This window comes from Pleurodeles waltl, chromosome 12, assembly GCF_031143425.1.
Source record: "Pleurodeles waltl isolate 20211129_DDA chromosome 12, aPleWal1.hap1.20221129, whole genome shotgun sequence".
Lineage (NCBI taxonomy): Eukaryota > Metazoa > Chordata > Amphibia > Caudata > Salamandridae > Pleurodeles > Pleurodeles waltl.
Genome location: NC_090451.1, coordinates 705,131,713 through 705,145,393, shown reverse-complemented (window position 1 = coordinate 705,145,393; position 13,681 = coordinate 705,131,713). Strand labels below are relative to the sequence as shown.

The 13,681-nt window shown below is 46.8% G+C and overlaps 1 protein-coding gene across 2 annotated transcripts in view; it reads left to right on the top strand.

Annotated features, from left to right (window-relative positions):
• The window catches only part of CHRNE (cholinergic receptor nicotinic epsilon subunit), a 42,974-nt gene extending 40,955 nt beyond the window's left edge, over positions 1-2,019 (top strand). For both annotated transcript variants that reach the window (XM_069215668.1, XM_069215667.1), the window contains exon 12: positions 1,293-2,019. In XM_069215668.1, the coding sequence (XP_069071769.1) occupies positions 1,293-1,460 (168 nt within the window). In that variant the 3' untranslated portion in view covers positions 1,461-2,019. The remainder of the gene's footprint in view (positions 1-1,292) is intronic.
• The last annotated feature ends 11,662 nt before the right edge of the window (positions 2,020-13,681 follow it).

The following is a 13,681-nucleotide window of genomic DNA, read 5'->3' as shown; positions in this document are numbered from 1 at the left end:
CCCACTTGCCAGACACCACTGGCAGGCAGTCCCTTCCAACATCCATTTTGCACCCAATTCTGTCTTACATCACTCATTGCTTTGACAACAAATGAATTATTTTACTGAGGGTCCACCAGAAATAAAGCAACACATGTTTTTTAAATGGGATGTTCCCATCAAAGAAGAGCTTAGGGAGCCATATGGCCTACCCGCCCCTGCCTCTCCCATTGATGCTCAGGCAACACAAGTTTCAAAATGTTCCCTACTCTTGTTACCTGTAGGAAAGTACCCTCTTTCTTGGCATGGTCACTCGAATTTTCTGTCTGTTGTCAGTGTGTTTGACTGTGTTCAGAGGGAACCTGCTAACCTGGACCCCAGTGATTGTGCTCTCTCCTTTTAAACATAGTTGCTGGAACCTTTTTCAATCCACATTTGTCATACCGGTGCCCCTATGTAAGTCTCTAATATATGGTACCAAAGTACCCAGGGCATTGGGTACCAGCGGATCCCTATGGACTGCAGCATGTATTGTGCATCCCATAGGGAGCCCATGCACAGTGTTCTGCAGGCCTGCCATTGCAGTCTGCGTGAAAGGGTGCATGCACCCTTTCACTACCATGTGACTGCACCAGGTCACTGTAAGTCACCCCTATGGCAGGCCTTCCTAGCCCAGAGGGAAGGGTGCAAGTACTTGTGTGTGAAAGACCCCTGCACTAGCAGAGGTGTCCCCACAAATTCCAGTTCGATTTTCCTGGACTTCGTGAGTGCGGGGATGCCATTTTATGTGTGTACTGGACATAATGGTAACTCCGAACCTAGGTTTGGTATAAAAAATGTCGGAGTCATACCCCAGTACTGTTGCAAGTATTGGAAGTACGATTCCATGCACTCTGGGGGCTCCTTAGAGGACAGTATTAGAATACGAAAATATGAAGGAGCTGGGGGTTTGTGAAAGGAAAAGCTACCCATTTAGTAACTCTAGTGCTCCAGCTATACAGACTGATTCACATTACCTGCAACAACACAGTTCCCTCACTGGCTCAATTTTTGGTCACAGTCTTTAAATTCCAGAGCTACCTGCTTTTATGAGCTATGAAGGCAAGGTGTAGAACAGTTCCAGTAGTGAGAAGTACTGTGCGTAAATTGTGCACACTTTCAATAGCACAACTCTTTCTGTGCGACTGTGTGTGTTTGTGTGTAGGGCAGTTCTCTCGAAACCCCATTTATTTATTTTGCACAGCAAAGCCTATGACCTTAGACTACAGGTCTTTATAGACAATTTCCTCATGCTTGTATCTGTTCCTTTTCAGGAAATGGAGAACTGGGTCTTTATTGGGAAGGTGGTTGACAATCTGTGCTTTTGGGCAGCCATCCTGCTCTTCGCCATCGGCACCTTCAGCATCTTCATCATGGGCCACCTGAACAATGCCCCGGACTACCCGTTTCCAGAAGAAACCAAGCTATACCGTCCTACTTGAGCACCACCCATGCTGGACTCTCACTCTACACTTTACTTGTGAGGAACATGAACCGTGGGGAAAGAGACCAATACTCTCTTACTGAGGATGGCTCAGCTAATGGTGCACATCCGGCAGCTGAATCCAAGTCTTCCACTCGTGAAAGTCAATAGACAGATGTAGGGTGGGCTTTGCAACTCTACAGCTGATATGAAGCCCTACACCTATAAGTTAAACCAAAATAACTGAGTTTGAAAAGAATATTACTCAAAATGTCTGAATTCTGGGCACAAATTTGTATTACCTTAACAAGTAATGTCACTTCACGCATTCAGTGCATGTGATACACCCTGAATATGGCTCGATGCTTCGCGACATCTCTTGTCACCCTGCAAAAGGCAGAGACATCCTGACCACCTGCATTCTTCCTGATGGTGTTGTAATTGGAGAGCTCCCAAATATGTATATAGTTGTTGTGAATAAGTTAACTAAATGCTTTCCTGTTGGTTTTATTACCTGGGCAGATGCGGTGTGGGGATAATTAAATGATGTACATGATGCTGTGCCATCACTGAGTTTATATCTTGTGTTTACAGGTTGTAGTGATTACTCATAAGACTAAGATAGGTGTTGGTCCTCACTGGGAGTACAAGGCATAGAGGGAATCTATAGCACATATTGCAGCCTTACGTAATGCTAGGTACTCCGCATCAACAGGCCCCAAATACATTTGTGGTTTGTCCAAGACAAATCAGGGTAACCATGGTTTTTAATCTGGGAGGTGAACCAATGACCTATTAACTCAAAATCTAGACCTCCTAACAATGCCGGAGCACCATCTCCTAGGTTGTCAGCACACAAAGACCTCAGGGGTGAAAACTTGCAGAAAGGATTAGATTGGCCAGCAACAGCTGATGATTTGCTGAGAGATATTAGAAACGGCAGGATCTAGTCAAACAGCATGGAAAGGGAGGCAGTCCTAGGGGTCTGTGCAGTGGCATAACAGAACTTGAGAGGCGGGGGGCTTGCAAAATACATGGGGGAAGCCCCCTACGCTCTGGATACAGTCATTAACTCATAGGTCAGTGCCTTCCATGCGCCTGTGCAGAGTGCAGGATGGGGACCCTGGGAGTTCAGGGTCCCCCGCACTGCAGGCGCTATTGTTATGCCAATGAATACATCCCACCCTACAGCAATTCACTTTCTTGTCAAAAGCATACAAATTCTTTCCTAAACTATTTTTTCCTCCTCACATCTGAGACTGAACTGGTGACAGACTGCCTTACTTACACAGTCCTTCAGAGCATGCACCTGTTGGAATTACGTTTGGAACGCCCAGGCGGAGAGGTATGCCGCCTCTTAATTGGTGGCTTGGGAAAAGGGAGGTGCGGGAACCTATCAGAGAGGAGATTGTACAATGGTTTACACTTAATCAGTGCTCAGAAGCTTCACCTACTACCTTATGGGAATCCCTAAAATGGCTCCTATCTAAAGTGATGGAACCTACAGGACAGAAACTATGGACCTAAAACAGTGTCCAAGATTACCCTTTCAAAGCAAACTTGCACAAGCCCAAATGATGTAAGTTGCAGCACAACCAATCACTGTTTTGCATTGTGAAACTGTGCTGGTGTACTTCTCAAAGACTGCTCTCAACACGGTAATAAAGAGGATTATGTTAGTTACCCTGTAAGCATCTGTTCGTGGCACGTAGTCCTGTAAATTCACATTCTCAGCATAATGCTGCGATCTAGTGTTGGGTTCATAGTGGTGCAGGTTGTTTTTCCTCATCCCAGGTATCCGTGACGATGGGGAAACAAGTTACCCAAACCGAAGCAATTGGTCAACTCTTCCCCAATATTAATCAGCAACTATACCATGTGAATGGTCCACACACAGATGACTCTTCTAGAGTTTATGGGAGACTTCCCTTTTATCCAGCCTTTTCTTCTCAACTGTATTTTCCTAGAAAGGACATCACAGTAGATAAAGTATCAGATGCATTGGTCAACTCAAAACACATGAGACCCAGTGACTTCCCAATCAGATATTCAAGCCTACTCATACTTGGTACCCAAGCCCATGCATCAATCTCTACTTGAGATTTACTGGGGCTCTCTCCAGGATCTCTGCAGACACTATGTCTGTATTATTGAAACCAGGCCACCTAGCCTCAGAACCTGCCTCATGGAGTCAAATCTCACTTGTTAACAGTGAAGCAAAAATCCTTGCTAAAATTCTCAATATCACCGTCTGACAGTAATTAACACAGATTAAACCTGACGACAGCAGCTTTATGCTGCAAAGATCCACCAGGCACAACCTAAAAAGGATTAGTAATACCATTGCCCTCTCACAAAGGCTGAAACCCCCCATAGCACTGTTCCGGAAGGACTTTAAAGCATTTGGATCTGCTGGTATACCTATTTCTCCTTCTTTGATGTCTAAATGTTGGTAACAACTTCTGCGGCTTTGTCAAACTCCTATTTACAGATGTGACGGCAAACAGATGAGTTAATGGATTCTGGTCTCCTCCCATCCAGATAAACAGGGGTACTCGCCAGGGTTTCCCCTTTCATCCTTACTTTTTACCTTGGCCATTGAGCCCTTGGCAGAATGGCTCTGCAACAACAATATTTATGGAATTCCGGTGGACTCTGGACATGGTCTTGTGAAACATGTACAAACTCCTGCGTGTTTTACGCCCTACGAAAGTGTGAATCCTGAGTTCAGACTTCATTCTGGACTTTTGCAAAATGGAATACGTTTTTTTATCTTCCAGTTAAATGAACATCGAAATGGAGCTCTCAGACCTCAGTCCAAATGCCTAGATACTCCTTTAAATTTCTGGGGAATGTAGATCACCCATAACCCCCATCTCCCTTTGCTTTAACCAAAAATATAACATCAATGCTTGACTGCCTATATCAAAGACTCACCTGTGGGTCCTCTCACTTATGGGTCAAGTCTGATTTATAATCAGTATGATCGTAGAAGTTCCAAGACTATTATATATACTTCCAACTACCACTTCCACAATGGTTTTTCACTTGGCTGACAGCCACCTTACAGTCCCTTTCATAGCAAAATCATGCTGGTTAAATATCCATGCTTAAAAGTTCTAAAGAAAATGCTACTTACCCAGTAATCATCTGTTTATGGCATGTAGTGCTTTAGATTCACATAAGCATAATCCTGCCAACTAGTGTTGGGCTCAGAAGTGTGCAAGTTGTTTTTCTTCGAAGAAATTCTTTTGAGTCGTGAGGTAAAGTGACTCCTCCACTTGCTGGTAATGCACATGATCAATAACTCAATGGTTAGATTGCTTTCCCACAAGACGGGTGAGAATGGAGTGTGAAATAGAGCGTAGTATAATGAGTTGCCCGTGCCGAAGGAATATGTGATAACCTATAAAAGTAACTGCAACAACCACAGGTGTCTGGGGAGGAGGTTGGGCGCATGCGAATCTACAGCACTACATGCCCTGAACAGATGCTTACTAGTGAAGTAACATTTTCCAACCAAGGCATGTGTGGCTGCAGATACACATGCTTGGCACTGACTCAAAACTATTACTCGTCCCTAAGCGATGACTAACTGGGGTGGGGGGCCGGGGCCTAGTGCAGTTGTTTTAAATCATGTCCATATAACGTCTTGGCCCACATTGCCTTGTTGACAGGCCAGCACATGTATATGGTGTAGACCAAGTAGGTAGAGGTATATTTCTTAGGAAGGCCATTGAAGCTCCTTTTTTTAAAGTGGAGTGAGCTCGAGAAGAGATAGGTAAAGTTCTTTTAGCTTGTTTGGGTGACTGACAGTCCAACATGCAATACCTGATTTAGAAATGGCCCTTCCTTTGTGTGGTTTTGAAAAGGCAACAGAGTTGCTGTTTTTTTTTCACTAAATGCTTTGGTTCTATCAATATAATACATGAGAGCTTGGTTGATATCTAAGGTGTGCAGAGCCCTATCCGCTACAGTCCGGTTGGGGGAAAAAATACTGGCAATTCAATAGATTAAGGTGGAAATGAGATACCACTAGTGGAAAACATTTTGGATTGGTACTTAATACCACCCTATATTTATGTAGTTGGAAGAAAGGTTCTTCTAAAGTGAATGCCTGAAGCTCACGGACACATCTGAGTGAAGTGATAGCTACTCGGAATAATACTTTCCAGAATACGAACTGGAGGGTGCAGGAGTGGAGGGGCTCGAATGGAATGCCCATTAATTTTAATACAATATTGAGATTCCAGGTGCGAGCTGGTGGCACCTTAGGAGGAATATTTCTTTTAAGACCTTCCAAGATCACTTTAATAACTGGGATTCTGAATAAGGAAGCGTGTTTTCTGTTTGTGGCTAGTGTTGCTAGGTGCAGCCTTAGAGATATAAAAGCTAGACCGGAGATGTGTAAAGGAAAAAGATAACGGACAATGTCTTTAACATTAGGTTGCAGAGGATCAATTCGTTTGGAAAGACAGTAGTGGACAAATCTTTTCCACTTTGCAGCATAACAAGCATGAGTAGTGGACCTGCATTCTTCTTTAAGGATGCCCATACAGAGTTGTGGTAGTATCTAATAAACCTCTAGGGCTTCAAGAGTCAGATTGCAAGGTTGGGGTATCTGATTTCTCCACGGTTCTGCGCGAGACGGTCCTGCCTGTTCATCAATATCTCATGGGGAACTACTGAGAGTTCTAGGAGTGTGGTGAACCATGGTTCTCCCACCCATGTGGGAGCTATTAGGATGAGGTTAGAGATTCCTTCCGAAGTATGCAAAACACAAACAGAGGCAGAGGGAGTGAGGTGGAGAAGCGTAAGCAAACATCAGTGACCAACGTATCCATACTGCATAGCCCCTGGACTGGGGGAATCTGGAGGAGAAGCTTGGCCATTTTGCATTTTCTGCTGTGAAGAAAAGGTCCCTTTTTGGATGATCCCCCAATGCCCGAGGTATGGGAGGAGGACTTGCAGGTGGATTTCCCACTTGTGGACTTGTTGGAGCCTTCTGCTAAGGAGATCTGCAAAGCATTACCCACTCCTGGAAGGTACTCTGCTAACAGCTTATGACTATAATGGAAAATCAAAGAGAGAACTGGAGTTACAGGCAGGAAACTATTCCTTCTCTCATAGTGGATTTCCATTTATAGTCATATGCCCTGAATAGAGTAGCAAGCCCATCCCTACCTGAGGTGGAGAAGAGGACAAGGAACAAAACAATGTCATTTAGAGAAAACAGATTCCTAAGGGAGGCCCGCCCTTCTTCAGTGTCTGCTTTGGCATCTGAATCTAAGCAGTAGTGTTTGGTAAATGTGTGGACAGATCTCCAGACGGCTGCTTTGCAAATCTCTGGGATAGGGCTATTTCCTAATAAAGTAGCTGCGGCTGCTTTACCTCTAGTGGAGTGTGCTTTAGGCTTAGCTGACAGTGTTTTATTAGCATTTGATAACATAAGGGAATGTAAGAAACAATCCATCAGGAAATGGACTGTTAAGAAGAGACAAGCCTGTATGGCTGCAGGAAGTTGGCCTGGTGTGTGGTGAGCATGTATGGTGTTATCACCTTATACCAGGTCCAGGTATCCCTTATTAGTGAGGTATAGTCAGTGTCTAAAAGACAGCCTTCTCTAGAGGTAGCTGTGGGTGAGCAGCCAAGACTTATCCTGGAGACATGCAAAGCTTATGCAATACCACTGTAGTCACACAGCACTTACACACATGAAAGAACCACACAGTTTTACAAAAAATAAAAAGGTACTTTATTATGCTAACACAAATACTAAAATACTATACAGGCAATAACCCATCTGGAGGTAAACACAACATTATATACACATTAGCAATCAGGAAATAGCATAGAAAGCAATAGGCTTTGGTAAAAGCAATAGTAAACAGTGAAGGCCCTAGAGGAGGGCCAAATCATACACTAAAAAAGTGGAATGTGAAAGGCAGTCCCCAACCCAAGGAAGTGGAATCAATAGAGGGGAGCTGGAGGCAATAGAAACCCCAAGAGGTGAGTACCAGAGTGCCACTCAGTGACCAGGAGAGAAAAGTTAAGTGCCTTGTTTTCCCTAAAACCAACAGGAGGACTTTGGAAAAAGACTGGCAAGACCCAGGCAAGACTGGAAGAAACCAAAGGTAGACCCTGGCAGGAGAGTCCAGTTTGAGCAGTGTCCGGTTGTGGCAGGAGCCACTAACCACCCTTCTGTGGACCCAGGACCAGGTCGACGAAGAGTCAGCAGTGCAGCACAGGAGCAGAAGAGGAGTTTCAGAAGTGATGTCCCATGTCAGCAGTCATGGTGCAATAAGTCAGTGGTGCTGGAAAACCACCAACAAGCCTTGGAAAATGCAAAAGTGAGAGAAAAAGGTTTTGCAAAGCTGAAGAGGACCAGCAAGATCCAGTAGGCTCGACCCAAGGAGGGGAGTCCAAGGTGACCCTCAGCAGCTGGGACAGTCACAAGAAGAGGAGGCAGCCCCCACTGGCAGCAGGCACAGAAGTTGCAGTGAGGCCCACTCAGCACACCTGAAGAGGAGTCCCATGTCGCTGGAGCAGCAGGCAGGAGTCTCTTCTTTGCAGGAAGGAGTGCTGGAGGCCGGGGCTACACGGAGCCTGAAGATCCCTTGGAGAAGGAACATATAAGGCTTGGTGGCTGCAAGTCCTGTCCTGCAAGGAGAGACAAGGGCTTACAGCGTCCCAAGTTGGGCAGCTGGTAAGGAGGACCAGGGGGACCACTCCAGGCCACCACCTGTGATGAAGAATCCACACAACATCAAGTGGCCACCTGGAGCAGCTCTGGGTGCCACCTGTGGGGTGGTGGACAAGGGAGTGGTCACTCCCATTCATAGGAAATGCCCTCTTTCTTGGCATGGTTACCCTCATTTTCTGCCTGTTGTCAGTATGTTTGAATGTGTCTAGTGGGTTCCTTCTAACCAGGACCACAGTAGGTTTGCTCTCTCCTCTAAATTATACCCTTTTCTTCCCACAATTGGCATACTTGTCCACCCACGTAAGTCCCTAGTATATGGGTACCTAGGTGCCCAGGACAATGGGGTTCCAGGGTATCCCTTTGGGCAGCAGCAGTTATTCTACCACCCAAAGGGAGCCCATGCAAAGGGTTCTGCAGGCCTGCCATTGCAGCCTGCGTTAAACGGGTGCATGCACCCTTTTTCACTCCACGTCACTACACCAGGTCACTGTAAGACACCCGAATAGGAGGCCCTATCAGCCCAGAGTGCAGGGTGCAGGTACCTATGTGTGAGGGCAACCCTGTACTAACAGAGATGCCCACACAAACTCCAGATCCATTTTCCTGGACTTTGTGAGTACGGGACGCCATTTTACGTGTGTACTGGAGATCGGTTACTACCTACGTCCATCTACATAATGGTAACTCCAAACCTGGGCATGTTTGGTATCAAACACGTCGGAAGCATACCCTAGTACTGTTGCAGGTATTGGAAGTACGATTCTATGCACTCTGGGGGCTCCTTAGAGGACCCCCAGCATTGCTACCACCAGGTTTATAGGGTTTACTGGGCAGCCCAGCTGCTGCCACCCCTCAGACAGGTTTCTGCCCTCCTGCTGCTTGACCTGATCAAGCCCAGGAAGGCAGAACAAAGGATTTCCTGTAAGAGAGGGAGGTAACACCCTCTCCCTTTGGAAATAGAGGTGACTGGCTTGGGAGGAATAGCCTCCCCAAGCCACTGGTTTGCTTTGGAGGGCACATTTGATGCCCTCCGTGCATAAACCAGTCCACACCGGTTCAAAGACCACTAGTCACTGATCTGGCGCGAAAGTGGCAATGGAATGGCAAGTGACCACTCCCCTGTCCATCACCATGCCAGGGGTGGTGCTCAGAGCTCCTCCAGAGGGTTCCTGGGTTCTGCCATCTTGATTCCAAGGTTGGCAGGGAACTCTGGCAGATTCTGAGTGGCCAGGACAGGCAGTTGACACCAGAACCTCCTCCCGATAGGTGTTTACCTGGTTAGGTGAACAATCCCCCTTTCAGGGCTATTTAGGGTCTCTCTCTTGGGTGGGTCCTCAGATTCGGCTTGCAAAATTGCAGCAGGACTCCTCTACAACCTTCACTTCGACTTCTGGCCTCCGGAACTGCAATTGAAACCACCAGGAGCAGAGAAGCTGCTTCCAAGAAAAAATACTCTTCAGCAACATTGATTCCAGGGCTCCTGCCAGCTTTGCAACAATTTGCTCACTGTGCATCCTCAGGAGACTGCAACTCTTCAGCCTGCACAAGAAGAAGGAATCTCCCTTGGAGAGCAGGAATGACTCCCCTGCAACCATAGGTACCTATGAAAAGCGATGACAGGCTGCGTGGATCCCCTCTACTGCTGAGCTGCGTGAATTCTTCATCACAGGTGGTGGTCCAGAGTAGTCCTCTTAGTCCTCTCTGCGAGCTGTCCAACATTGGTGGAGGTAAGCCTTTGCCTTCCAAAGCAGAACAGTACCCTTGTGCACAGTGTCTCTTGTAGCTGCCAAGGCTTTTTTGCATCTCATCCAAGGGACATTCACACGACGTGTAACTTCAGCCGCCTGCACTCTATCCTGCAAAGCACAGCCTCCCGAATGGTTCTCCTGCGGCGTGGGATCGTTTTTTGTAGTGCTGCATGGGATCCTTCAGCGACTCCTGTGTCCCCGTCCTGTGGGACCTCCTGTGGGTGCTACCTCTGCTCCTGTGGACGGCCGACACGGAGGTTCCCTTGTGACTACCCTTCCTGGTCCCCGGCAACACCTCTTTACCACTAACCACAAGTCTTCCTTTGTCAAGGCTTGTTGGTGGAAATCCTACACTGACACCCATCTGCAATCTTCCTTCCGGCGTGGGACACCTTCTGCATCCATCTGGAACCCTCCACCGGCTCCTGGGCTGCAGTGCTGACCTGTTCTTCAATAGCATCTACCAATTCCTGCATCCACAGCTGGGTGGGTGGTAGCTCCTACTCCTTCAGGACTTCTCTGTGACTCCTGGACTTGGTCCCCTCTCTCCACATGTCTTCTTTCTTCAGGAATCCACCGCTGCTTTTCTTGCAGTCTTCTCTGGGTGTCTTCTTTTACTCCTTTTGGGTGGTTTGGGGGAAAATCCAGTGTTTTACTCCTGTATTCCTGGGCACTTGGGGGGGGGGGGGGGGGGGGGGGGGGGGGGGGTGAAGAGAAGTACTGTGTTACCTATCTTTGTGGCTCTATAGTACTCCCAGCTCCCCTCTACACATTTTACTTGCCTAGGTGGGGGTACCTTGTTCGCATTCCATTTTTTAGTACATGGTTTGTGCTCCCCCTAGGTTCACTATTAGTTATTACTGTTTTCTAACTTTTGACTATGCCTATTTGTGATTTCTAGTGTGTATATTTAGTGTTACTTACCTCTCAAAGGTGGGTCACCTGTTTAGACTATTTGGGTGATTTGTGCCAAAAAATAAGTACCTTTATTTTTGTACAACTGAGTGTTTTCTTTCATGTGTGAAAGTGCTGTGTGACTACAGTGGTATTGCATGAGCTTTGCATGTCTCCCAGATAAGCCTTAGCTGCTCATCCACAGCAACCTCTAGAAAGCCTAGCTTCTAGACACTGCCTACACTTCACTAAGAGGGGATACCTGGAGCTGGTGTAAGTACCATAGGTACCCACCACACACCAGCCCAGCTACCTACACCCTTTCGTTGTCCAGTTTTGTGGCAGAGCAGGGACCGGGGGTCCCTGGACTGGTGCAAACCGGTTTTGAAAGGGGGCAACAAATGTGCCCTTCAAAGCATACCGATGGCTAGGGTAGGCTATCCCTCCCAAACCATGTAACACCTATTTCCAGGGTAGAGAGTGTTACATCCGTCTCCCACAGAAAATGATTTCTTCTGCCCTCCTCTACCTGAGCTGGTCAAGCAGGAGGAGAGCAGAAATGTTTGAGGTGTGGCAGCACCACGGGCTGCCCAGAAAACCCCAGAAGACTGGCAGGTGCAATGCTGGGGATCCTCTAAGGAGCCCCCAGAGCGCATGGAATCATACAACCAATACTAGCAACAGTATTTGGGTATTCCAACATGTTTGATAGCAAGCATGCACAGGTTCGGAGTTCCCATTATGTAGCTGGACACAGGTGTTCAGTACACGGGTAAAATAGCTTCCCCGCCCTTCCCAAGACCAGTGTAGAGCTGTAGTTCGTACAGGCACCTTTGCTCATGCAGGGATGGCCTCACACACAGGTACTTGCACCCTGCCCTTTGAGCTAGGAGGGCCTGACATAAGATTGACTTACAGTCACATGGTGCAGTGATCTATAGGAAAGGGGGCATGCACCTTTTCATGTAGGCTGCAATAGCAGCCCTGCAGACACATTTTGCATGGGCTCCCATGGGTGGCACAATACATGCTGCAGCCCATGGGGAACCCCTGGTTACCCAAGTACTATATATTATGGACTTATATGGGGCACTAGTATGCCAATTGTGGAGTTTCCTACGCAACCAAATTTGGAGGGAGAGAGCACAGTCACTGGGGTCCTGGTTAGCAGGATCCCAGTGAACAGTCAAAACACACTGACGGCAGGCAAAAAGTGGAGGTAACCATGACAACTTCCTACAAGGACAATAGTTGATAAACAGTTGGTTCGAACTTCGAATGTCTTGTGTCTTATCTAGGTAGAATTTTAAAACTCTTCTTACATCCAGGGAATGGAGAGATTTCCACTGGAGTAGAGGGATTCTGGAAAAATGTTGGAAGAGATAGGGTCTGAGTAACAAGAAAATACGAAGTAACCTTAGGAAGGAACTTCGGATGAGCTCTCATAACCACTTTGTTGGAGTGGAAGACTATACATGGTTCGTGAGAAGAGTGCCTGGATTTTGCTAACCCAGCAAGCCGATTGTTATAGCTACAAGGAAAGCTGTTGAAGGGATGCTTTGTGAATAGGTTCAAAAGGATCATGCATTAGAAGATAAAGTACAATATTAGGCTCCCAGGGAGATGATGGACACCTAATGGGAGAGAAAACCTTTTTCAAACCTTCTAGAAAATCCTTGATCACTAGGATTTTGAAAAACAGAGGTTTGTGAAGGACATTTTCTGTAGGCACTAAGGGCTGCCAGATGAACCTTCAAAGATGAACGTTGCAAGCCAAATTTTGCCAGATGGCGTAAGTATGACATCCTCCTGGCAAGAAGTGTGGTCCACATTCTTGGAGGAACACCAAATGCAGAATCTTTTCCATCTGAAGAAATGTGCGGAATGGGTGGAAGGCAGCTTAGCCTCTTTGAAGATGGTCATGCATTCTTTGGCAGATTCAAATGTCCATACTGTACTATCTCAGAAGCCATGTAGCTAAATTAAAGGAAAAGATTGGGTGTAGTACCTGGCCTTGGACCTTTGTCAGGAGGTCTGTGAACCACCATTGACGTGGCCATTCCGGAGCAATTAAGATGATTGTGGGTCTTGGGTAGGACAGCTTAATGAGAACTGGTATTGGGGGAATCAGTGAAAAGATGTAAAGAAATCTGCTGGACCAGTCAATCCACAGGGCATTGCCCAGAGTTCCTGGTTGGTATTCTCTCAAGGCGCGAAGCTTTAGCATTTTGTTTTCTGCTGTGGCAAACAGGTCGATGGAAGGTGTGCCCACAGATGAAACAAGTCATAGATGATGTCATCATGCAAGACCCACTCGTGATTTTCTTGAACAATCTTGCTGAGTCTGGCTGAGCATTTTGCACACCTGGAAGGTGTGTAGCGGTGATTGTTAGATTTGTGGCTATGAGCCATTTCCATATTGCCTGGGCTTCGTGTGATAGAGTTCTTGACCTCGTCCCTCCCTGATTTTTAAGGTAGTACATGGTGGTCATATTATCTGTCTGGAGAAGCAGGGAGTTGGATTTGAACGACGGGTGAAACTATTTTTAGCGCTAGATTGACTGCTCATAATTCCAGAAGGTTGCTTTGGTATGCGGACTCCCTCTCTGACCATGTGCTCTGAATTTGCAAGCGGTCCATGTGAGCCTAGTAGTGAGGTGTCGGTCCCTATTGTTTAGGTAGGAACCTCCTGATCAAAAGGCATCCCCCGAAGCAGGTTCTTTGGAGAGCAAAAGCAGTTCAGTGACAACTTTGCATGAGATAGTGTTATCCTGTCCTCCCAATTGTCTGTCAGCTGATCCCACTGGCCCTCTAGACATTCCTGTAAAGGTCACAAGTGGAGACGAGCATTTGTTGTGTGGAAGATGCAGGATGCCATCAAGCCTAGGAGAGAGG